The sequence below is a fragment of the Camarhynchus parvulus genome, chromosome Z, assembly GCF_901933205.1.
Source record: "Camarhynchus parvulus chromosome Z, STF_HiC, whole genome shotgun sequence".
Classification (NCBI taxonomy): domain Eukaryota; kingdom Metazoa; phylum Chordata; class Aves; order Passeriformes; family Thraupidae; genus Camarhynchus; species Camarhynchus parvulus.
Window position 1 is genome coordinate 49,353,374 of NC_044601.1, and position 26,943 is coordinate 49,380,316.

Below are 26,943 nucleotides of genomic sequence, written 5' to 3' on the forward strand. Positions count from 1 at the left end.
TTGTATAAAAAATTTTTTTAAATCCTTCTTGTGTTCTTTTTGACGGAAAAATCTGTTAAGACAAAGACAGTCAAGGAGAAGAGTGAAAATGACTGTACAAAAAAAGGAATGTAAATGTAAATTAGGAAAAGAAAATAGATGTGCACTTTATTTAGCACCAGAAAATAAATCACTTGATTTTTAACAGCAGGAGCAGGAAAGAAAATATTCTGATTCTTATTTTCTACCTGTTAATACCCCTCAATCCTAATTTGAAATGAACAAAGGCTGTGAAATAGGACAAAAACTGTACACTTTGTGCAGTAGGCATATGACTATCATTTCTCAAAAGACATGTGAGGCAACCATCTTTTCCATTTCACGCTGAAATTCAGCTCCATTCTCTTTACCACAACGTACCCTCCTACTATTTCAGTGCTTCCTATAAAATGCAGCCCTTTAGAGAAACTGAGAAGCCAAAATAAAAGCAATTATGTTCATTTGTCTAGTCTGTCTAGAATTGACTACAAGCCTTCTTTCACACTGCTTTTCTGGGGTTTAGAGCTAGTGTTCGTTATAGAGAAAATAATAAGTAATCTCCTATTTTAAAACCTTTTGGCGGTACATTGGTACTTGATTCACCTGTCCTATAATGTGTAGTAGTGACACACCTTTTTATGAAGCTATTATGAGCACACTGTGAGCCGGTCTTGCTTCACGTACACTCTGCTGCAGAGCCCTGCTGCTACAGCCGTATCCCTCAATCCATTGTGTTCTGTCCAGTTTCTCTTGCAGTGTTTCTGACTCTGTGCAGAGCACCAAGAGAAGACCTCGCCTCGCCGCGCCCACCCTGCCCACCTAGAAGCCGTGCATAACGGAGCCCACGGCAGGGAGGGCAGGCTGCGGGAATGGCTCCAGGAGCTGAGGCAATAAGCCCCACAGGCAGTCAGGTTTCCTGCCCCACTGTCTGCCTGGCCCCTCGGAGCGCACCCCGCAAGCCCGCGGCAGATCCGCCTCGGCCCGGGGCTCAGGCCTGGCTCCTCGAGCGAGGAGCGAGAACCTCCCGCCAGCCGCGGGCGGCTCCGGGCTGACCCGGCTTCCAGCCAGGCCGGGTGGCCCCTGCTGCCACCCTCTCGTCCTCCCCCACACAGCGGGCCCTCCCCCACGCACCCACCCCCACACCGGACACGGCTCCCGGCCCGGCCGCCGCGGCCCCACCACCTGCCCTGCGCGCCTACCTGCGAGCCGCGCCCGCGCACAGCGACAGCATGGGGGCGGCGCGGGGGGCGGCGGCGGCGGAGCGGGAGGAGGAGAAAAGAAGGAGGAGAAAAGACCGGAGGAGGAAGGACGGGCTGCAGAGAAGAGGAGGAGGCAGGACAGGAGGAAGTAGAAGAAGCGTCTTTGCTCCCGCGCCCGCCGCCGCGCCGCCCTCTCACCGCCCTCCCGCCGCCCGCGGGCGCAGCGCTCAGCGCCGCTCCGCCGCGGTCCTGCGCATCCGCTTCCGCCGCCTCCTCACGCCCCCGCGTCCCTGGTGTCTTGCAGCCGGAGGCAGCGCGGACTCGCCGCATCTCGCACGGTAAGGGCGATGCCCGTCCCTTCGGCGAGCGCCGCTTCTCGGGGATGGGAAGGCTGGGAGCCGCTTCCGCGCAGCCCCCGGTCCGTGGAGCTCGGGGCCGGTGGGCGGGTCGGGCCCCGGGCGGTGCGGCCGCGGTCCGTGCGGTGTCGGGAGGGGCCCGCGCTGCGGGTGGTGCAGAGTTGTCCTTGCGGCCCGAGCGAGCGGACCCGAGCCTGGGAGGGACCGGGAGGTGGGCGGTGGGACCCACGCTGTCCCTCATGGGGGCGGATAGCGGACCCCAGCGTCCCCGCCTGTGCATCCCCGGCCGGTGGGACCCGCGCTCTCCCTCATGGGGGCGGATAGCGGACCCCAGCGCTCCCGTCTGTGCATTCCCGGCCGGTGATCTTCCTGGCTTTCCCCGTCTCCACGATGGGATTTGCCTGATGTGGGTTTGGCCGCACACCGGTTTGGTCGCGGGTTGTAGAGAAAATAAGGTAGGAAGAGCAGGTCCTGATCTTGCCATTCATTTAATGCTGTATTTCAAACCTGCTTTGCTTGGAGAACTGGATAAGATTGTGTCCTTTTGAATCAAAATGGTTTAAGGAAAAATAACTTGAAAAGTTGTGACTAAAATTGTCCTCCAAGTTATATAACTCCCAGATGATGCTGAATGGAAATCAGACTGAGCCAGTAGTGTCACTAATCACAAGTATGCACTGAGGTCACCGTGTTCCATTTCTTTGTCCAAAGTGACAATAAACTGCTCAGAGCACCATGTCACACCATAGAACACCTTTTATGAAAGGATAACACCATGTCACACCATAGAACACCTTTTATGAAAGAATAATAGCGTGTCACACCATAGAACACCTTTTATGAAAGGATAATAGTGTGTCACACTGGAGAACACCTTTTATGAAAGGATAACACCGTGTCACACCATAGAACACCTTTTATGAAAGGATAATAGTGTGTCACACTGGAGAACACCTTTTATGAAAGGATAACACCGTGTCACATCATAGAACACCTTTTATTAAAGGATAATAGCACGTCACACCAGAGAACACCTTTTATGAAAGGATCACACTGTATCACACCATAGAACATCTTTTATCAAAGGGTAACACTAAGTCATATCGTAAAACAACTTCTACTGGAGTGTGTTTCTTTATGTCATTACATTTATCACAGTGACTTTTTATTGGTTTTGACTTTAGCATGTGGTCCTACTTGCAAGTGTATATGTAAATAAAGTGCAAACCATTAAATGAAACCTATAAATGAAAAATAAGTTGCTAAGTTATTTTAGCCTTGGTGAACTTTTCTTCTAGGAATGAACTGGAGGAAATACATGCTTTTCTGCTGATAGTTAGACTACATGATTGTAGCAGTTTTCCCTAATCTGTGCAAATTCACCACTTTTTTCAACACATCGTGTTATTGGGCTTTGTGGTGAAGGATTAGGTTTTATGTATTGTCTGTACTTCTCACTGAGGTTACTAGGAGGTTGGAATACTGTAGGGATTAATTTTCTAAAATAAGAGATTCTGTTGTTTTTAAGACATAGCAGAAAACAATTTCAACATGTCATCAGTCAAGCGCTTGGTTTATGCAGTCATCCATTTCTTGAGAGAACAGAGTCAGATGGATACTTTCACTCCAGATGAACAAGAAAGCTTGGAAGGTAAGCAACAAATGTACTTTCATGTATTTTTATTTATATATATGTGTGTGTGTATGTATATAGTGCCTGCACAGATGTTAAATTCCTTTATGTATAATAACAAAAAAAATCGTTTTTTATGTATAAAAACCAAATATTAGATGCAAATAAGATTGTGATTCTAATGCTTCTGAGATTATTAATTGTAAGACATCTCTCATTTATAAAGTATTACAAAGCTACACGTGTAGTGCCTTCATTTGAGCAACAGGTACTTTACAGTTGCAGAGGTCTTTCCCAATCTGAACAATTCTATGGTTCTAAGTTAAGCAGTGCTATGATGCAGACAATGGTAATGACTTGTGTATGTGTACCACAAATTTCTGCTGCTTCTTTCTCTCTTTCATGTTTGCTTTCTTTCTTCATTTCATTTCTCTTAGTAGCTCTGCTGGTTACAGAGGAAGTAAAACAATTACTATATTGGTTTTGGTTTATGAGAACTGTTTCCTACTTTCAAGGATTCTATGTTATTTGTGAGGAAAAAGACATCCTAAGAAAATAAGATAAATGCTTTGCTTTTCTTTTTTACTTGAGTACTGGCTCCAAAGAGTATGTGGTAGTGGATATTTTCAGTATGATGTAGCTTCTACTATACACCCAAGTTCATTTATTTGTAGACATATTCTCTCTGTATTTCTCTATTGACAAATGCTCATTAGGTCTTTGTAACCTTGTAGCATTTGATGTTCTCCTTCATACTGCTCTTATTCCTTTTCCCTAATTACTGGAGACTTCATGTCAGGTGGTATCAGAATGTGGAACTGAGAGAAGATTTAAGTCTTAATATTGCAGTAAATTTTTCATAGCATCTTTTAAAAAGATCTCTCTCTACTATTTCAAGCAGTCTTTGGTTGTGTCTGTCAGCCAGAGGAGGAATTTGGAGAGAGAAGTCTAGGACCAGCAGTGCAGTTGGTCACTGATTTCTGTGAAATCTTAGGCATGGAGAGACTTTGCTGAGATGCAAAGCAAATCCTGCTTCTCAGAGGCACAAATTAAAAGATAAACCTGGAGGGTGCCCCTTTCTATTATCTATTGGTTGTCCAGTGTAGTTGTTCACCAAACTAAACAAGAAAGAAAGCTTTGTGTCATTATATTCAAAGGATAGTCCCAAAGGAATAAAAGCCAAAAGATTTGGTTTTATGTCAGAATCTGGAGCATTTCGTACATTTGAAAAGCAGCAGCCATCAAAAAATTTGACCTGTGTCATTATGATGATGTTCATTTGATAAAAGAAAAAAATATTTTTGGAAGTCATATATAATAGAAATAAAGAGATATACTTTTGCTTTTATAATGAAAACTGGTAAAAATTGGGTTACGGTTGAAAATGTTCCTGATAACATGTCTTAGAGCAGCCTTAGCCAATCTGTTTATGAAAGAATCAATTTTAAGATTCACTTTTCTAAATAAAAGATATTACAAAACCTCAGTTGTACTTAAAAGCCAAGGCAAAAGTTACCATTTTAATATAGATCTGAAATCCTATTTTTAGATTTGTGCTCTGCCACAAGCATGGTACCATATGCTATGTGTTAGAGGATAAGAGGCAGGCATTCTGAAAAATAGACTCAGTTGTGCAAAAAATCTTTAGTGCGTGTACAGTAGCAATAGGCAAGTCTTACTCACTGAAGTATTTAATGTTACGTGGAGACATAAGGGATGAAAAGAATTGACTGATAATTTTTGTTGGTACCTTATGTACCTACTTGGTGTCTGTGAAAAGACAAAACACTGTATGATTAAGTGACTGTGCCAAGAAGTAATTCAAACAGTTTCCACTTTCCCACAACAAATAAAAGAGATCGAACATCACAAAAAAAAATTGAGCCTTTATAAAATACAAGTCTAGGATGTATTCATACTCAGTGATAACCTGCATACTCCATGTTTGAATTCTACAGAAATGTCAATGAGAGTGTGAATTTCCTTTAGGAATTTTGTACTTGCTTAATGAATAAAAATGCCTTATTTTGAGAAAGCAGAGTAATTGGAAGGTTGACCAGAGAAATATATTCCTCTAGCATCTAGAGCAGTGATACAGATCCCCAGTGCTTAGTGCTCAGCTCTTTTGTATGAACTAGAAACTTCCCTTCTTCAAAGTTGTATTTTAGACTCTGTTTAAATTGCAGTTATTTCTCTTTCCTCTTTACCAGGTGGGGGTTTTTCCCTTGTTCTCGCTTTCTTTTTTCTTTTCTATAGCACCTGTTTCTGTGGGATTAAAGCAAAAAACCCTATACAACATACCCAAGGCTGTGATTTGCTTCTTACTTCTGTGATTGATATACCACAACTATTTTCTGTAGGGCAGTGTTTCCAAAACAGGAAGGCAATGTATGCGTGTAATATTTGACATGGGTAAGATTATGTGTAAGATGAAGCAAGATGACAGCAAGTACTAAGGGGGCCTTGCAGCCCAATTAATGCTCATTATTCAGCCTGCAAGTTGGCTGTGGTGCTGTGTTGGCCTTACTGTTGCTTGGTGATGCAGACTTGTGTTTGGACAGCAGAAGGCCTGGAGCTCTGTGGCACTGGGTTCCAGTGCTGGTATTGTCAGATGGTGGGTGTTTATGTGAGCCCCAGCTGTTCAGCAGGGAAGTGGTTTGGCAGGTGGTCAGTTCAAGCTTCAGCCACCTAGGTGTATGATGGTAGAGCTCCCGAACAGATAACTTTGGCCTTTGATATCAGACATAGGAAAAATCTCAGGTGAATAGCTCACGTGTGCATCAAATCTTTCCCTGATAATATCGAGCTTGCAGAATTTGACAGCGCCTCACTTGGATAAATGGGATATCAAGGTGCTGGCAGTCTGGCCTCCTGAAAAACTTTTCAGGCAAAACCAGGTTTCCACTCCTTTGACTTGACTGGAGTTGTGTTTTTGTATAGTGTTAAAACAGGGTAGTTACAGACCTTGTCAGAACTTATTATATTTTCTGATTTGAAAATGTTTCTGTTCAGCAATGTTTCTTTCTATGTGGGTTTCTGTTGTTGGCTTGCATTTAGCCACTGGTTATTCTAACCTATTGATTCATCCTACAAGAGGTCCTAATTTTATTATATCTATATATATCACATACACTATATGTGATAGATAGAAGGATTATAAATTCCATTTCGCACTTGAAGTAGAAATATGGGAATTTACAGCACCAACTAATTATTTGATGAAAATGCTGAGTAGTAATAATACTGTAGTCAGAGTAATTTTGTTTACACATAATGTGCACTGCTGCATTTTGTGAAACTCTTCTATATCATAGAGATTTGGTGTCATAGATTTAATGCTTTAAGAAAGATAAGGGATTGTGTTGTATTTCAAATTTATGCAAAATTACAAATGAGGAGAGGCATTCAAAAAAGGGAGTGCCTTTCAGTAAAAAAACTGGCAGGGAAAATTAGTAAGAAACTATTGCAACTGGCTTCCTATTATGCCATATAAGGAAAAATTATATGTGTTTCACTGATTTTATAATCAGCCTGGTAATAAAAAGTACTATTAAAGGTTTATATATATTTCAAAATTCAGCATAATCTGTTTTTACAAGAATTAAGTTTTTCACATAGCAGGAGACAAATGAGTTTAACCTGAATACCTCAGTGCTCTTACTGGGTGATTTAGGACCTGGTCAATTGATTTATAGATTATAGGACCAATTTGTATAATGCATATTTAGCAGTGTATTCAGTTGTTACATGCTATCAACTTTAACTTTGTGTCATGCCATACTGTTTTTAAGAAATTTCTCTTGTATAATTTTCTAAAAAAATACATCTTCCAGGTTTTACTACCTATTTTACAAATCTCTTCCCCCTCCCCTCCGACCCCTTCCTGCCAGCTGTGACATAGAAGATAAAAATTGGCCTTATAGTTTTTAATGTTCAGTAATTTTACTCTTCTAATTTTGGATCAGTGTTCAGTTTCATCATAATGCAAAAAATAATTCAAATTCTATTTATTATGTTAACATTGGATTGAGGGTAAGTTTAAATACTAAGAATCTGCTTTTACTGATACTTAATTTGAATTCAGATACTTGTGGTTGTGCCTAATATGTATTAAAACACCCATTTTTCTGTTGAAGCTAGGCTTTACAAAGACCCTTCTTTGTTCCTCCTCAGTTTTCAGTCTAAAACATTTAGATGATATATGTTAATAAAAACATTGTACTAGGTTCTTAAGATTATAAGGAAAATAATGATGTCATTTGCAATAGTTTAACTGTGTGTATGTACATATATATATATGTATATATATAGACAGAATTGTGTATAGTAATTGCCAGTAATCTTGTCTAAAACTATGAGCATATTTAAAACTTCAGCTAGGGATATGGCTCTGCATTTTTAGGTTTTCATTTTTAGGTGAGTGTATTTACATTATTGCAGGCTAATCCTTACACACAGAACATGTGAAAGGATATTGCAGATATATTTTTTATAGGACAAAGTTTTGTGATTAATGCAGCATTTGATTAATAAAGTATCTTCAACTAAATATACTTTTTTTCCAAAAAAAGGTAAGACTAATAAGTATCTTGCCTTTGTTCTGTACAGTAAAGATGAACCATTTTCTTCCAGCTGTTACGGCACACAAATATATGCCAGTTGTGTGCTTTGAGGTGGTGTGTGTGACACATGGATATTTCTAGTCATGTTATGAGTTGTGGTGCTCTTCTTAAATCATTATATTTTTATATTTAAAAAAAGTTTAAAAGACTGAAAAAATTAAAATTAAAATTTAAATTGGTTTAAATATAATGGCCAAACTATATGTGGATTGTGTATATCTTAGATCTTTTTCAGCAAGCTCATTCTGTGGGGATCAGGAGATATTCTTTTTATGTTCCAAGGAGCTGCTTTTAGTAGTTGAATAAGGAAGTGAGTCACAGCTTTATAAATAAATTAGTGAAATTATGCTTATATTGAGAAACTGGTGACCTATGTTATTAAATTTTTTTCCTGTAAGTTGCAATTCAGTGTCTGGAGACTGTGTTTAAGATTACCCTGGAAGATACTCATCTTGCATCCTCACAGCATTTGATAGAAATGTTCACAAATTCTATTCAAAAGGTAAGAATTTAATTTAGATTCTAGAGTTACTCTTCTAAGGTTTCATATTGTATATGAATACAACAATATTAAAGTTCTGTATAGGTCAAAATGATGTGAAAACTTAAGGAAAATATGAAAAAACCTACATTTCCATAAAAGCTAGGATAATGTGAATCTTTAGGGGCAGTGGGAGGAATTAATTTCAGCTAGACATGGAAAATTCCATTTAGAGAATTACTAAAGAGTGGATGCCTCATTCTCACTTGAAGTTTTTTATTCTTCATTTAAGCATTTTGCAATTCCCAGAGATAAATGCCTGGTGTGCCTAAGGTCATTCGTAGTTTGCTGATGTTGCTCACTTCTTTGTGAAAGTTTTTGATAAAATCAGGGCTTATATATTAAAGGAAAAAATCTTGGTTTTATTCCCGTACAGAATGACATGCTGCCTCTGTCACGTTCTTTACCAGAAGGCGTTGTAAAGGCTGACCAACTGAAGGATGAAGGTTTGTAATAAAAATAGAAATAAATTTACTTATGCTCTTACTATATTTTTGCTTTATTGTGGGTAGTGATGGTATAGCAGCTGGGTACCACACGCCCCACAAAAAAACTTCAGCTTATAGATTCTCTGGTAACTGCTATGTCCTAAGAGGGCTAGGTAATTTGTTCCATCTGGGAGCAAAGGAAATAATGTTTGTTCTCTTCCTGGCTCTGGAGGTTGCTTAAAATCTATGGGATAACATGTAAAGTTGGAAATATTCCTAGGTAGCTGAAACTTTAAAGAATGAACAGCTATTGTTTGGCTGTTTGTGCATGGAATTGTTATACAAGTTTCTACTCATATTGAAATGGGTATGTGATGTCAAACATTGGTTAAAAACTGACCCAACAGAAGCCAATGGAAAAATTCTTGTGAACTTGCTAGGGTTAATATTTCACATATGTGAAATTATTTGTGTGCTTTATAAAAATTGCAGGCAAGCCAGTTGTTTATTTTCCCTCTGGCAGCTCTTACTGCTGTTCTGTGAGGAAAAGCAGCTGTACCATAGAAGTCACTAATGCTGCCTAAGAAGGAATCCATATTATTTCCCCTCAGAAAGAAGGGGAGAGAAATTATAAAAAGCATGTAGCACTGATAACTGTTATGGATTGATGCTTTATGAATCACATTGTTTATGACCTGTTAGATTTTCAGGTAGCTGAGTTTTATAGGAAAAACAAGTAAACTTCTAATTGCAAGGCAGAAATAATCCTCTCAAAATTTCTGTAATAATGTGGAAGAAGTCCTATTGTTTTTCAAAATGAATTCCATGTCTCTCTTACCTTAAAACTGGCCATGTGTAATCATAAATGCAGTTCACTACTGGCTCTGAAATACGTTTTCCTAATTGTTGGAGTTGCTCATTAGCTTTTTAATTCTGAGAATGAGAGCTCAAACATGGTTAGGTCACAAGTGAAAATGTGTTGGTAAGTTGTAACCTACCTGCTGTGAATGCTGGCTTTTTATTTTGCTGTTACTACCAACTCATGGAAAGTGAAGACTACCTCTTGGTTTCAGTATGGTTATTGAACCATAGGAATAGTCAGCACTTTGCAGGTGTGGGTGTTACAGCTCTTTTAAATCTGTGATTTTGGTCTTGCTGTCTTTCAGTCCACAAGGGTCTGTGAAATAGACTGAAGAAATGAAATTAGTGTGCTATGTGTTAGTCTTTGTGTGGTTTTACTAAAGTAATTCCACAGCTCTGCTGAAAAAAACTGGAAGGGTCTGGACTTGGTAACAAAGGACTGATTAGAGTGTCATCTGTCAGGGGCATTAGTAAGCAGTTTTGAACTGCTTGAAATGCCTCTGGTAATTTCCCATAATAAAAATAAAACTTTGTGTCCTGCTTTCTCTGTTGTTTTGATCCTACACATGTTCACGCACATATTATCTATCACCACTATCATGCTTTTCAGTTATGAGTATTTTCTAGCCTGAGTTAGGAAATAAATTAGATAACCTGGACAATTCTACTTGATGTGTATCGTATATAACTGTGACTTTCTGATTTCTATCTGTATACCCTCAACAATGGAACGAACAACTTGCCTCACCTTTGTGGCCACCGGCCTGCTCCTCTGGTTTCACTAATGAGTGGCAAAATAAAATCAGGGAGCTGAATTTTCTTTCTTGGTACCAGGAAGTAATATACACTCCAGACTACTCAATACTTGAATTTAGACACCTAACCTTGTATATCATTTGACACTTCAGCTTAGTGTAAGATGTGTAAAAGCACAGATTATGTGCAGGTTTGTATAGTGCAATGGTGGCCTGATTGTAAGAAGATCTGTGTTTTATTACCACAGCATAATTATAACAATAGGTAGTATTTACAGTATAGAGGACACATGTTCAGAAGTATAACCATTTATGTAATTTTTTTGTCCTAAGGATTTTGTATAACATTAAAATAGAATAATACAGTTGCTTTTCCTTATCTCAGCAGAATTAGTAGATCTAGCTATTTTTCTGTTCTCCTGTAGCAAGGTTGCAGCTGGAGAGAGAGATAACAAGAAGGGTATGCACTGATACTATCTCCAACTTAGCCTTGTATGCTGGGTCATATTCAGACCAGTATCAGAAATTCTAATGTTGATAGACATTGATGGCATTTTTGTTTTAAAGGAACACTAACTGCTGCAATCTTGCTGAGTGCAGCTGACTTGCAAGACTTTTTTGTCTGACAACATAATTTAGTGTACAGATCTTTACCTTAGAACAAAGGAAAGCTGCATAAACAGTGGGCCTCTAGAAACAAGAAAGATACTGTTACATTCTGCATGTATTTTGAAGGTATACATGCAAGTACAGTTTGTTTGAGTTCTCACTGGAAGGGACTGCTTACTATAATTACAGTCTAATACAGCAATATTAGAGGATGCGATTTTGTACTACTTTGATGATACTTTGTTACTTAAATCTGGTTTTGTTCACAAAGCTCTTTGTGTTCATGAATAAATGCAAGTATAGTTGCTTCAGTTAGTGCAAGCACTGAGGACTTGCTCCACAGTCTCGCTTTCTCTCAGAGATAAACTGTTGCACTGACTGAACTTTTCTAGCCTTTGCTTACGCAGTTACCTACATCAGTAGTAACTTATTGACCTATCCCTTGACTTGTTTATTTTAGGAGAAGGTTTAAATATTTGGCTGAAATACAAGAAGTCAGTGGAAGTCTATATTTTTCCTGACCATTTCTTGACATTTCTAGGAAATCAAGGCTTCTGTAGGATCTAGCTGGCCAAAAATTGATTGTAGCAGAACCACAGACAACTTTGGGCACTGAACTAAGGTTTTTTACTACTGTGTCATCAGGAAAGAGAGAACTACCAGGACTGCCTTGTGCTGGGGACAAAAGAATATGTAAGGTGTCTTTTGCTTTGAAAGACCTTAGTCCAGAGTTTTCTGTCCATAGAGAAGTTACATAAATGTTTCTGGGTTTTTTTCCACTGGACTTAAAATAGATGAAATGCGAAACTTTGCTACAAAGTAGAAGTTCTAAGCTCCCTTGGTGAGAAATGTTACTTCTGAATCCTTTTAGATTGCTTACACTATGCATAGTTTTCATTCTCTTAATGAGTTAATTATTTAGTGTCACAAAAATGGGGCTTATTTGCTTAGTTTTACTTTCATTTGATTTTTTTGGTGGTGTTACTTAGATACTTACTAACAAGTTGTTGGGACATATAAGAAAATGAGATTAAAAAATTAACATAGCATATTGGGCTTGCAAAGATCGTTTATACTAGAGGGGAACTGCAATTACAATTATACTTCTCAGTGTAGTGATCTTTCCTTAACAGCAGAAACTAGCTGGAAAGTCTGAAATATCAAAATGAAAAGAGGAAGGTTTCTGTGTTGTACTGCAACGTACATAGTAAACTTCACAGACATAGTAGATATTTTTATTTACATTATTCCATGACTTTTCTGTTTAAAGTATGTATCTCAAAAAAGTGCAGTCATAACTCACTTCTGTAGATGCTAAAAGGTAGCTGTTCTGTTTCTTGCATACAGAGCTGTCTCATCTAACTACATACTGTCTCATCTAATTACTTAAGAGCTTTTTATAATTCATTTCAGGTAATAATCATATGAAGGAAGAAAATTATGGTGCTGCAGTGGATTGTTACACTAGGGCTATAGAACTGGATCCAAACAATGCAGTCTATTACTGCAACAGGTAAACCCAAAATGATATGCACCTTTCATTCTTGGACTTTGTTAACATTACTGTAAAAATAAATTGTGAAGGAGGTCAAAGGCTAGAAACCCCTATTTAGAAATCTATTGCTGGATTTGTAAAATTAGAGTAAAAATGGGCTCATTCAGCATGTCTGTATCAGTTAAAATGGGCTTTAAAATTACTTACAACTCTTCAGATAAGATACTGTGTGTGTCAGGTTGTCTATATTAAATCATAACGTAGGCTGTGATTTCTAGCCTGCTGAGAGTAGTAAAAGCCTTTTTCTCTAGTGTTCTAGTGACTCAGCTGCTCTCTCTGTTTCCTTGAGTACTAGCTACCACTGGCAAAAAAAAAAAAATCATCAATGCTGGAATACCATTTTGGAGATTTCAAGCATTTTGTAAATAGTATTTTCATGTGTGACCTGTTGAAAAATAACAATGCTGCTGTTACAGTTTTCTTATCTAATCTTGTTCTTTACCATCATGAATGAAGAAGACATAGTGATTTGGCAGCAGGTAAGCTTGGAAGGGCATGATAACCTAGTTACAGCTGCCTGCTCTTGCGGAACACTGCTTGGAAGAGCAGCCAAAGAGCAAAGGCAGCCCCAGCTTTAGCCCCTACTGGAATGAACCCACTTCTGGAGTGCCTCCATTATTAATTTAAGGATATAGGATATATGAACTTAAGTGCTATCAATCTGGCCTTGTGGCACTGTACCCACTGGATTGTGCTGTTTTTGAAGCTCTGCATCCATTGCTCCAGAGTTTAGTTTGTGATAAATACAAATGAGAGATTCAGTGTTTAAAGGCAGGCTTAAAGAGAAAGGAAATTATGCAGTTTGCTAACATTTTACATATTTAGGATGGCAGTTTAAAAGTGTAAATCATCTACACTCCTTGTGAAAACTGATCACATGAGTCACTTTATGTACAAAATGGAAATATCAGACCAGATTCAAAAGCTTCCTAAAATCACTGGAAGTTTCCTCAGTACAGGCTTAAATGTCAAAGTTTTAATTAGCAAGAGCAGAAATAATTTTTGTGTTGCATCACCACATACCACATTTGTGAGAACCAAAATGAATCTCAATGTCAGTCACTACAGTATTGTATGTAATTATTTAAAAGAAAACAGGAGTTGTTTGGAGTTTTGTGGATGATTGAGTATTTCAGTAAGTATATACCTTATTCTTATCTTAAGCTTGTTAGGGAGTCATGGGGACATGCTGCATTCAGTGGGACTGCTTTTTATCCACAGCAGCGCAGAAAAGAGTGGACTGATATGCCCTCAAAATTTTAACTGGCCATGTAAATCTTCTTGAGAACATGGAAAAATGTTTTCTGTTCAAACGCATGTGAGAACAAGCATTGCCCCCAGCTTTTATATATAAATCTTCACTGGCATCTGTGAAGTTGCACAACTGTTTAACAGCCCAAAACAGATAAGTAGTCCCATTCAGAAGACATTTTAATCAAAGTCAGAAAAACCCAAGCAATTTGGAGCTAATCACAGGACAAAGGATTCTTAATAGCAAAGATATATTCTTTATGCAATGAAAATATTTTAATTTTTACTATAATTTTTTAACCAAGGAAAAATAAATGAGAGTGGTTTGTAACCTTTCAAACTGGTGAAGTTTTGATTATTAGTGTGTTTCATTTTAATTGTGTCACATTCATTTAATTTAATGTGTCCTTTTTAATTTGGTCAAGTCTTTAATCTTACTCTATTAGTATCTGCAACATTTAGTATTTCTCCAATATAAAGATGTAACTGTAATTTAGTAATGCAGAGGTTATTGAGATGAATTATAAAATCCTGAGCAGGGAAAAATCACAGCATTCCTTTGAATGTCTGTAAAACTATACTTCTGGAAAACACCAATTACATAAAGTATTTCTCCTTAACAGTGATTTTATATAAACTACTACTTGACAGTTTCACTTCTTGTAATAGGTTTTATGACTTATTCTGTGTGTAGTCATATGCTAGATCTTAGACAGTTCCTTAGAATTATTTGTCCTTTGTGTCCTCAGAGGTGAGTACATGTTCTCCAAAACCATAGTCCAGCAATGCACTTAAGCACATACATAACTCATAACATTTCCTTGTCCTACTTCATTAAAGAAAGTTAAGCATAGCCAAAATAGCGAATGAAAAGTCAGTAAGATTAAATAAGTCAGAAATGTGTGAATATCTAGGCTTGGGCTTTGGTTGTTTTGTTTTGGGTTTCTTTGGTTTGGCTTGGTTTTGGTTTTTTGTATGTTTTTTGGTTGGTTGGGTTTTTTTTGACAAAGCTTCATTTCCTTACCATCTTTCTCTTAGGGCTGCTGCTCAAAGTAAGCTCAACAACTTCAGGGAAGCAATAAAGGACTGTGAGAGTGCCATAGCAATAGATCCAAAGTACAGCAAAGCATATGGAAGAATGGGGTAAGCTAATAGAAATCTGAGTAAACACTGTGTACATTACCATAGATTTTCTGAAATATGTGGAGGCACTTACAGAATTCACTGTAATTCACTTACAGAAACATTGTTGTGTAAGTATAACAATTTTCTGAAGGTGACCCTAACAGACTGTCAGCTCTTTTTCTATGTGGTTGATACCAGCATTTCCAGCAGCTTTCATCCGTTTGCAGTTTTTCTCTTTCTCAAATTGCTGGATTTAGTTTGGGAAGTAATGATGGACTATCTCCTAACTAGTTAAAAGGAATGAAAATTCTGCTGTTGGTACACTGAATCTGTTAATGATGCTGTTAGAGAACAGCACTGGGGCTTCACACTAGCAGGAATAAAGCCACAGTTTTTCTTTTCTATAGTTTTTTGTAAGCAGATATTTTAGCAAGAATAAGCTATGTCTCTTTGGCAGGTTTTCTCAGCAATGTCTGAGAGATTAACTGTATAGCCTCTTGAGGGTGGTTTTAAGTGTTAACTGAAAACAATGTCAGGAATGCTCTAACAGGCTGTTGGTTTGACTGAAGAGCCATTCTTCCAAGATGTCTAGCTTTGCATTTTCAATAATCAAGCACATTGTAGTAGTGCAGTTAATGCTGCATTATGTCTTTTGAGGTTATATTTATACCAGTAAATTAAAAAATGCTTGGGATTGTTTGTTGAGTCAGTTGGCCCAAAATGGCTTATGTCCATGTTAATAAAATTTACTTTGCAGTATGGAGTGGCCACATTCAAACAACCTATTGCTAAACTGCATTGATCTGTATTAAATTCTGAACCATGCCCTAAAATTGTCTGTGATAATTCTTGTTGGCTTGGGACAAAACCATGCAGGGGACATTTATTTTAAGATAAAATATGGTGGAATTCTATCACTTAAAAACTTTCCATAATACAGTTCATTTACTAATACCAACCTAGACTAAGGAGCTTTTGAAATGATGAATTGATTTCAGAATTTTAGGTTGAATTGGTTGTTGAATTGGTTTTGTTTCATTTAACTCTCCTTAGATTGTTTCTTCATATAGCACCATCCAGGCTCCCTTGATTTCACTGATACGGAGAGATGCTACAGGCTGATTTAACTATTTTAAAGTTTTGGGTGTAAGACCAGTGTTTCTTTGATACACACTGAAAGTGGGACCATTCTCAGACAATCAAGCTTCTCTTTATTTTATTGTCTGGTTGTTCTAATAGAGGACATATTTGAGCTACAAGCCATTGCTTAACCCAGTAGATGAATAAACATTTGGCACAGGCTGATTGAGGAAATCATGCTTGTTTAGTAATAAGTGGAAATCCCACCCCCATGCCCCCAGTGTAGAAAATACCCTCTCATCAAAAAGTCCTTATGAAAAAGATGTGCTCTCTGATGGCATTATGGAGACATATCAGTTTTTCTCAGAATCTTACAGAAATTCTTTGTTATGTCACAGAAAGATGCAGAAATGCCACAAATATTCAGAGATGGGAGACATTTTAAAGTGGGAATGTCAGTTAAAGGTGGTATTTCCAGCATGATCCTGAACGACCACTTGCCTGGATAGGAGGTGTGAAGAAAGAAATAGTCTGCTGTTCTGACTTGTACTGTGCTCCCAGAAACTTTCTCTGTAAAATACTTTTTCTGTATGAAGCACTATTGCATCACAGAAATAATGGATTGCATTTCTTGTCTGGGCAGAAACTATTTTGGCAAGTTAATGGGCCAAAAGTGAGAGACTGTGTTTTCTGGGGGTAAATTATTTAAGAGAGAAAACACTAATACTGTGTGGATTCCTCCAGGAGCTAGATGGGAAATTCCTGGAGTTTTATACTCTTAGAGCCATGACAATCACAGATATATCTAAAACACTGAACTTGTTTGCATGAGATGAAAGACCAAAGTCTGTTAGTGGGCATAAGCACAGGCTTATCAAACCAGGCTGTGTAGTTCAGCATCAGATGGTTAACTCAAGTACTAAATATCTGAATGTGGGTTACACAAATCTTCTACAAAATGTGGAAAAGATCAGATTAGTTTTTTGGTCAGTATAAATTGAAAATACAGTGGCAGATAAATTGAAACTGCAGCCACATGGACTTCTGTAATAGTTCAAAGAAAGATGGTATTTTAAACATAGTAGCTAACCAAATTTGAAGTAAAATACTGCTTAAAAGTAGTAGGTCTATCCTGTGCTCTTATGAGCTGCTGGAGCAGAGTCTTTTTCAAAACATTAAATATGGTTTCTTACAGCATTTTACATATATTACTACTATGCTGTATAACTTATTTGTCAAGATGTTGAAGTACAAGATCCAAAAGGAGAACCTTTACATTGATCCTGAGACAAAAATGCTGAAACATGAAGGTCCAGTATTTTAAAATAATGAAAATGGTAATAATAAAAGTAATTTTATATAAACATATAAAGACAACAATATAATCATAAAACATCTCCTCTATTCAAATATTTAATACAGTAATTATTATATTACAAGTATGGGGTTTTAATATATATAAAAATAAACACTGCATTTGTAGGTCTAGTTTCTTAACATTGCATAACTCATATTAAGAGTATCTTTGCCCTACCTACCCATGTGAGTTTCTAAATAATCTCTTAGGTCAAAAGAACTGGAAAAAACACTTAGAGCTTATGCAAAAAGGCACAGATGCCAGATACAGCTTCTGGTCTTAAGGTGACAAAAGTCACTTGATGATACCAAAGAGTTTTTAATGAAACTTGTATATATATGAAACAGACAATGCAAATTGTGTTCTTGAGGGATCCCCTTCTCTACAAAAACAAATGCTTAAACTAAGCAGTAGTACCTGTTTTAATTAAATGGTCAAGCTAAAAATCAGTTGTGAGATACTATTTTACTTAGAACAGAAAATATATCATTAGCTTTTGATGATCATTTATGTTCTAACCAGAATTTATTTCATATTAGGTTGGCTCTGACCTCCGTGAATAAATATGAAGAAGCAGTTACCAGTTATCAAAAAGCACTGGATCTTGATCCAGAGAATGACTCTTACAAGTCAAATTTGAAAATAGCAGAACAGAAACTAAGAGATGTGTCCAGTCCTGTAAGTTTGCTCTATATCTATTTATTTACAATAGTTTAAACTGGGATTTTGTAGGAAACTTAGCTTCAATTGCAATTTGTTTGTAGACTGGAACTGGACTGAGTTTTGACATGGCAAGCTTGATAAACAATCCTGCCTTCATTAGTATGGTGAGTATATCTCAAGGTTTGCATTATCCCGTTTTAAAAACTGAACTTTTAAGAACAACTGTTGTTCAATAACACAAGCAATTTTAATCAGTATTATTATAGCAATAGTTTTATTACACTGAATTTAAACTTTTCTACATCATTTTACACACAAAACAAGAAGTGAAGCAAGTATCTCCAATAAAGCCTGTCTTATTTCCAGTTGATTCTATTACTTATAGAAAAAAACACATATAGGTTAGCTATGCTGTTTTTATGTATGCTATGACAGAAAGCTTTTGTCAACAACATGATGAAAATTTCTTCAATTCCCCACAGAACAGTTAACAATGATACAAGGACTAAAGTAACTCTTCTTTGGGAGAACTATCCAAGAGACCTGTCTGTTCTTACTCTTTCAAATTATCCCTAGTAACCTTAAGACTTCAAAAAATGAATATAAATATCATGTACTGCATTCTTCTTATGTTCAATACAATAACAAATTGTGTACTTCTCCCTCAGTGTAGTCTTTCTTTTCCATATGGCTTTCTTAACAAAACAGAATTAATTAACTTTGTAGAATGGAATTTCAAGAAAAATAAATGAAAAAAAACCCACAGAAAACAACCCCCAAACTTACTTCCTTTAAGAAAGCAGTTAAAACTTTAGAAGCACTCTGCTAGCTTCAATGGAACAGCACATTTCAGCCAGTGCTTTTGTATGGAAGTGCACTGCATTCAAAAGAGATCCATATATCTGGTTTGGTAACATGGTCCAAATAATAGAGACAGTAGGCAAGGGAAAAGGGAGCAAGTTCTCTGATGGCATTCGTGATTAAATAGCACTGCATCTATGTGTACTACTTCACTGGCCACATGATGTACTTAAAACAACCTCTGTCTGTTGGAAATCAATGATGTATGGAGCTGACTTTGGGGAAAGGATCTTTTACATTGTTTCCAGAAGACACTGGGTGAACTAGATAGGACACAGAGCACTTATTTGGAATGAATGAGTTCTTTTCCCAAGGTGTAGTTACTTGGATATTTTTGTTAAGGCGAAAAAATTGCCTCACTGTCTGACCTTGAGAAAATTGGTATTAGCCTCAGTTTTTTTGCTTCTAAACTAGATAAAGCTTATTACTGATGGAAGAAACTAACCCTATATTGAGCACAGAATTGACCTGCATGTGACATTTTATCCATTTTATATCTAACTATTAACTAGACAAAAAAGTTTATTTACTTTTGAGTTATCTATATATGTTGATGTATTGATCAATAAAATGAATATAGGATATATCTGATTTTTGTAATATCTTTAATAGGACAGTTAAGAAACACATATTGTGTTTTGTCTACTGGTGATGCATTCATACAGACACTGATTTCTGTAGGAATTACATTACTAACATTGAAAAATCACATGTTTTTTCCTATAGTATCAGTCCACAGACACCCTTACACTATGGTAAAAGCAATATAATTTTAGAGGTATCTAATGAATGAGAAATTTAAATAGCCTCATTCTTACTACAAAATAAGAAGATGCACAGTTACCAGCGAAGATATATGTTACCACAAAACCATACTACAAAGTAAGTCCACACTCCAATTTGGTCTGAAATATTTTGTGGCCATAATCTTAACTGTTAATGCCTGGTACTAATAGTAGTTACAAAATTAATTTATCCAGGCTGAGAAGCAACAAAATACAGACTTTTGTCCAAAAAGTCCAGTTGAAAACATTTGTCCTTGCAATTCTTCAATACTTCATTTGTTTGTTTAGTTTTCTGGGGCTGGGTTTTTTATGTTAAATGGCTTGTCATATTTTTCATGTCTGAATCTATAACCACTATTTTTTCTTTAACACATAACAAATTGTATCAGCTTCATTTCCATGAAATATGTTGCTGTAGTGACTCTTTTTGCTCTGCATGTAAACTTAATTTTGTAACAAAACAGAAGAGAGCATGTGGGTTTCTTCTGCATGATTTTCTCAGTGATAGCCAAGTAGTAAATGTTTTATAATTTCAGCTGTATGTTGTCTATTCTAGGCAGCAAGCTTAATGCAAAATCCTCAAATTCAACAACTGTAAGTATTAAATTGGGTTATCATTAAAACAAATGTCTTAAGACGTTTGAATTAATAAAAGATGCATAGTACTTACAGCTGTATTTTTGAAATGTAGATATATGATTGAAAACGTAATTTTATTTTGCTTACAGTAAAAGTTTAGCTTCTTCTCCTTGCAACTTAGTTCCTCTTAGCAATTCAAAAATAAGTGGGGCTTATTGCACACCCCAATGCAAACACTGTGCTAACTGTTTCAGGATGTCAGGGATGATGTCAAATGCCATTGGTGGCCCTGCTGCTGGGGTTGGTGGCCTTTCGGATTTGTCCAGCCTGATCCACGCGTAAGTGAGAACTGCATGGTTTTTACTGTCACATTTGTAGCAGGGTAACTGTGCAACATCTATTTAAAAGGGAGCAGTGTCAAGGGAATAATACTGTGGTCTGTTCCCACTGTTTGTTATTAAAACCAGGAACATTAAGACTTATTTTCCAGGGCTGCATTTGTTTGCTCCGTACATTGCCATCAACTGGAATGACTGAACTGCTGTGTGCTCAGCTTCACTTTCTGGCTCTCACACGTTGTTATTTTCTAGTGCCACTTACTAAATTCCTTTAAATCTTTTAAGTACTCCTACATGTGCTTTCAAATTGTGTTGATAACTACTTAATATCTCAGATACTATTTAGGAAAGCTACGGATTTACTTAGCACAAGTCAAACAAATTTCTGCTCTGGCATCCCTTCATTTAGATGAGGAATGTTTCAGGGAACTCCGGATAATGAAGAATACCTTTACAAAACCCAGGACCGAAGGTTTTTATACTAGAATGATGATATCCATCTGGAAGGGTCTGCAAAAAAAACATGCCATTTGCTTACATCCCATGATCTCTAACAGGGCATACAATTTTACTTTATTTCAGCATTCTAGCCAATTCCAAACTATTTTTAAGTTTCACCTCTTCAGGGCAAAAGTAACTTATGATTTACATCACACACAGAAATGTCTTGCTGCAAAAATTTAGGGCTATTTTCATAAAAACTGTGTACTGTGCAGACATCTATAAAAATGTGGCTTTCCTTCAACCTGCACTGTAGTTTGAAGGAGTCTTGGTAGTTTGCTACTTGCACAAAATGCAGAAATAACAGAGACGACAAGCTAGGCTTTTCGTGAAATCATTTTTTACTTACTTTTTTTTAATTAGTAAACAAGTGCTGTGCTTCTCTTATACATGGAATTAGTCTCTGCTATTAATTTAATCCTTAAGCTACAACTGTTATAGATAGATCCGTTATGACTTCAGTCATGAAAGATACAAAAATTTGATAGTATGCTTGCTTTCAATTAATGACATTGTGTTCACAAGTACAAGTCAGCAGCTGCATAGTGTATTTCTGGAACCATTAACATAAGGTTGCATGCCAACTCTAAGAGTAGTTACTTTAAACAGTTAGAGTGGATCCTGTCAAAAAGAAGGTAATAAATCACTGGAGCAGATGTGTTATTTTACCATAAAAGGCAACATATTTTGTAAGGTGATACTTTTCTCCTCCATGTTACCAAGTAGAAGTAATAGTACTAAAGAATGAAAATAAATTTATGACAATGATCTTGTTTGGAGACACTTCAACCAGGTAAATTCCTAATACTGCAAATCCCTTAAACTGGAAATTAAGGTGTCTTTAATCTTAATTTTAATGTAATACACCTTTCAGCTGTATTGTGATGTCCTGTTTTCTCACAAATGCTGCTGAGCTCACTTAAAACTGTTCAACACAGGGGGCAGCAGTTTGCACAGCAGATACAACAGCAGAATCCTGAGCTCATAGAGCAACTGAGAAATCATATCCGGAGCCGATATTTGAGTGGCAGCACTGAAGAACATTCCTGACTTCAACAAGTCATACGAATTGGAATGATGTATAACCCCAAAACGCATAACATAGTTAGTAGCAAAAGCACCATTGTAACTCTTCTGCTTGAATAGAAGACAGAAAATTCTTTGTGTGTGTTTGCAAACAAGAATAAATCTGGTAAACAGATCTCTTGCACATAACTTGGAACATAGCGTTTATGTATAGTTACTCCTCTGAAAATCAATACACTGAATAGGTGGTTTATCAAAATCCCCAAGTCCAAGTCATTTCAGTATGTGCATCAGATTGACCTCCGGGGCTGCTGAGTGGGGAGGAGTTTTGTAGGGCACTGATCTTGCCTAATAGCTACTTCTAAAATGATAGTGTAAAAGATACGTTACTTATATGGTGAGAATCATGATGGCTGTACTCCTTTAAACAGTACTGAAGTACTGAAATGTTGATACAATAGGCCCATCTGACGTGCCCTTTTGTAATGAGCATTAAGTTGTGTTGGTATAGTGAGTACTTAAAATTCATGCCTGAGAAATCTGTTTCCTTAATGCTGTGGAGGGGCTTTCATGAGTAACAGGAAATACATTTCAACTTTTCATTGGGCAGAAGAGAGGGAGATGACTGCATATGAAGGAGTAGCACATTTTGTGGAGAAAGAGAAGACAATAAATCTGGGCAGGATAATGCACAGAAATCAAAATGGAACTTTGCTTGGGAAAGGAAAGTTGTAGCGTTTTCTACTGCCATGTACCCTCATCATGATGGTAGCCCTGGAGGTCACAATTATGGCACTATGTTCCTAGGCATGGCAAGCTGTATTACATTCCATATGTATGCAGTATTTAATATAAACTTAAAATTCTTAACTGTAATAAGCTAAAACTGAGCCTGTGACTGTACAAATAACTAGTACTGAAAATTTTAAAAAAGAACTGCCTTAGAAGGATTCTTTTTCTATTCTTGTGTGATAAATCACTGGCTTAAACAATTGGGGATTTTTTTTAATTACACATATCTATCTAAAATGATGGTTATATAGTCAAGTTAAAGATTTTTCAACTCTATAGTATTTGTTTCTTGCTCAGTTAATATTATTCTTGCAAGACTGCTGCTCTTCTGTATGTCTACTATGTTAACTTTTTTTACTCTGTTTACTGTTCACACTGCTTTGTGATACAAAGTACACTTGTTCTTAGCCCAGGGACCTTCTCAACACACTTTCCTCTTCCTATATCTAAATTAATTTGAGGAGCCGGCTTTGAATTTTTAGGCAAAGTGATCTCTCACGGCCAGTTAGTCTGGAGGAATAACAACAGACTCCCAAATGGAGAAATACACAGAAAGTCCTCAACCTTAGACTTCATATCCAATTGATCTTGTGCTCATAAAAGAGCTCCTCCAGCAGAAGCAAATGCAAAATTTGGGGGTAAGTAATAAACTTGATTCTAACAAATTATCATTGTACATCTATGGTATGACTCTCACCCTAGTAAACCAGAGAGAAAAATGCTGATCCAAGGACAAATGAAAGGAATTGGAGAAAACACAAATCTAGGATATCCATATTACCATCTGTTGAATAAAGAAGTAAAGCTTAATACATAAACAATTTTAAGACATTTCATACTTTATTGAATGGCTTGCCTATGTACAGCATTAAAATGCTTCTGAAAATTCTCTCTTTAAGTTGGTGTAGCTGCTTTCTTCAGGTTGTAGAGATACTTAAGCTTTACATTAAATACATTTTCAAGTAACAGCTTCTGACTCAACATCTGATGACAAGAAAGAGGATCCCTAAAGGGATCTTTTGTCAGAGGTAGCTCAGATCCTGAATATTATTCATTCAAGGAAACTTAAGTAAGTTCAATTACACTGAGTAGGACAGGAACACCGTTTAGAAGGAAGCTTTATGGAGGCTGTGGGTGGGCTACAAAAAGTGTACAGGTATTACTTGGAATGCTGTGTTGTGTCAGGAGAGAAGTGTTGTACCTAGTATGTTAAACTTCACAGTTCCTTTTAATTCTCTTTCACATCTTCAACTGCCCAAAGAGTGTTTCACTAACTTTGATAGGGAGAATATAAAATCCATGGTGAAGTGGGCAGCCCTGCCAATATCTCTGTAGAAACTCAAATTATTCTCATTTTGCAAGAGCAATCCTCCTGCAGTTACTTTTCTGCTTTGAGATAGTGTCATGAATGTCATGAGAGTTCCTTAAGAACTACAAAGTATGTTAAGATCCAAAAGGGGCAGAAGAAGTTGTGTACTTTTACTGTTAAGTACAAGCTCCATAGCTTACTGGATTTATGGGAGAACAATCCCCAAGGTTAAATGGAATGAAGCATTGGTTAGTTACCTGAAAACTACTCTTGAAGTCATCTTCATGGAGTTGTAACTTTCACTTCACATGCTACAATATTGTCGTGTTTAGGTTTTACTTCAGATAATACCAGAGTATATATTAAAACGTTAACAGCATTAGCTAAGCCTTCAGGAACGTGCTACAACTGACTGGCACAATACTTTACTAGTAAACACTCTCTGTTTCTTATGTATTAACAGAAGGGGCTTTATAGCCTAAACAAAAAACAGTGAAACCAGTAACAGGAGCTGTCATTACATGCTTTTCCACTGAAACCATGAACAGAGAGATCATTTATGCTAAAGTCTGCTTTTCTTTGAATTGCCTAGATTGTTTCAGTCATGCAACATGTCTTAATCACAGGGTGTGGAAGGAAGCTTTTCCCGTGTAGTAACTGCACTGTATCTTGTGCTAAAATTTTTCATCCTGCTAGATAAAGTGGTAAACCACAATCCCTGTAAATATTGCTTTAATTTAAGATCAGTTGTGGTTTATCATTCAACTGAGCAAATCTGCATTTACACCTAATTGTTTTGTATCATTACTGTTCCATCAGTGTATAAGTACAATAATTTGTTAGAGAAGAAGGTATTTTGCAATCAATTGTGAACTCCTGTAACCTGCTTGCATGGGAGTATATTCTTCTAACTATGATCATAGAGACACTTAATGAAATATTCAGCTTAGAAACTGTTTCAATTGCACTCTTGGTTTTGTAACAAGTGCATAGTAAAATCACTCATGCATACTGAGATAGAACTAGCTCTGTAACTTTGAGTAGATTGTTTTATGGCAACAGAAAGTCATACTGGCATAATGCAACTTGTCTACTATTTCTGTATCTCTCCTACCTCTTACTGCCATATGGTTACATCTCCTTCAATTTGTGTAGTTTAACTCAAAGATATATTATAAATAAAGTTATATACTTTTTTGTCTGTATAGTTGTGGTTTTCTGGTTTAATTTTTTATGTATCTCAAGTAACAGGAAAATTGCATTCTTTATATACCCGTTTATGTTAGTTGGATTTTATCACATAGGCAGGATGCATTTCTAATTTATTCTTTCCTGTATGGACTTAGTCTCTCAATATACAAAGCTGGTCCTCAATTTATACAGTATTTTAACACTGAATAGTACTCTTAAGATTTTATACATGGGAAGCCTTAAGTAAAATAGTGTCAATACTAACTATAAATTTGCTAAGTGCCAACATGGTAGCTGAGAAATACAAGCTGCTGATTAGAGTCTTTAACACTAGTTCTCCTAGTGTTAAACTAGGAAAGACAGTTGCCATTTTATCTACTAAATGGCTACTTCTGGGTAACCATAGATGTTTCAGCCAAAAATATTTCCAGTTTTTGTGAAAACAAAGTTAGGGGAAAGGACATTATAGTGCTTGACCAGGCCCAAAACATCTTCCTGTATATGCTTTAGAGAACTTGATCTAAGAGAGCAATGCAGGGTGGTTTTTTCCTTTTTTTTTTTTCCTTAAAAATCTATTTAATTGCCTCTGGGATGGAAAGAATAATTGTCACCACCTTATTTTAACAATAAAAAAATACCTGAGTTCTACTATTTTAGTTTTCAGTTCCCTACTAATTGGAAAATAACATGCCTGTTGACAGCATGTCCTGTATTGCAGGGATGCACAACTCTGCTCATGACAGCAGCTAATTGGGACAGATTTGCTGTATTGCTTCCTCTTCAAAGAGTGAGCCACAACCAACACAGTGTTTGACTTATACTCCAATTCCTAGCTCCAAGTGCCTCTAACAGTGCCAGCTCCAGTCTCTCATCTTATTCCTTTATCAGGTTTTATTTCCTATGGCTATACATGTACCATGCAAACACATTGCCATGCCAGCTACCCCATATTATATTTTTTTGGATTTGGATTCCTGGAACTTGTCTGTAAAAGGTCAGTTCTTTTGAACTGAAGTTAGTCTTGTCAGACCCATGATTTTGAAAGGGTTTAAATACTTATAAAAAATTAAAATAAGAAAAATAAGCACAAAATGCTAGTCTTTTTTATCAATCTCATCCCCCCGTCCTGAGATGATGTAAATGCCATATAATTTGCTAGAATTACACTTTTTTCAAAGGTTTTCTTTTTAGTAGATAAAATGCATATGTATGTTTTAAAAGATTTGAAAACATTCAAGAAATGCTCAGAGAAATTAAATAATCATCACATTTACAGCTATATAGGGATTTGATTTTGTTTGTACTCATTTTAGAACAGTTGACTGCAAAAACATCAAGAAGTTGGTCAAAAAAACCCCAATAAAACTACAGATTTTTTTCCCTCAGCTTTGCTTGATTTCTGAAGAAACTACACAGACTTGTGCAATATCATCATACTCATATGTTCTCTTCAAAAATGTGTCTGTAAGTCTTAGGCCAGAGACACTCTAGAAGGGGAAAATATTTAT

General features: G+C 36.8%; 3 protein-coding genes across 7 annotated transcripts in view; 1 reads left to right on the forward strand and 2 right to left on the reverse strand.

Annotated features, from left to right (window-relative positions):
• The window catches only part of NLN (neurolysin), a 39,425-nt gene extending 38,064 nt beyond the window's left edge, over positions 1-1,361 (reverse strand). Inside the window, exon 1 of the mRNA XM_030968961.1 lies at positions 1,218-1,361. Coding sequence (XP_030824821.1) covers positions 1,218-1,249 — 32 coding nt within the window. The 5' untranslated portion in view covers positions 1,250-1,361. The remainder of the gene's footprint in view (positions 1-1,217) is intronic.
• On the forward strand, positions 1,341-25,451 carry SGTB (small glutamine rich tetratricopeptide repeat containing beta). The gene is made up of 11 exons (XM_030968968.1): positions 1,341-1,555; positions 3,102-3,224; positions 8,227-8,330; positions 8,746-8,815; positions 12,436-12,535; positions 14,867-14,971; positions 17,930-18,068; positions 18,155-18,217; positions 20,256-20,293; positions 20,533-20,616; positions 22,056-25,451. Exons 2-11 carry the CDS (start codon positions 3,125-3,127, stop codon positions 22,165-22,167), a joined length of 915 nt encoding a protein of 304 aa, XP_030824828.1. The 5' UTR covers positions 1,341-1,555; positions 3,102-3,124; the 3' UTR covers positions 22,168-25,451.
• The window catches only part of TRAPPC13 (trafficking protein particle complex 13), a 32,468-nt gene continuing 23,005 nt past the window's right edge, over positions 17,481-26,943 (reverse strand). For 2 of the 5 annotated variants that reach the window (XM_030968965.1, XM_030968962.1), the window contains one exon: positions 23,754-26,922. In XM_030968965.1, the coding sequence (XP_030824825.1) occupies positions 26,818-26,922 (105 nt within the window). In that variant the 3' untranslated portion in view covers positions 23,754-26,817. Of the gene's footprint in view, positions 21,127-23,753; positions 26,923-26,943 lie in introns of those variants that run through there. The other 3 variants (XM_030968966.1, XM_030968964.1, XM_030968963.1) reach the window with 2 other exon arrangements.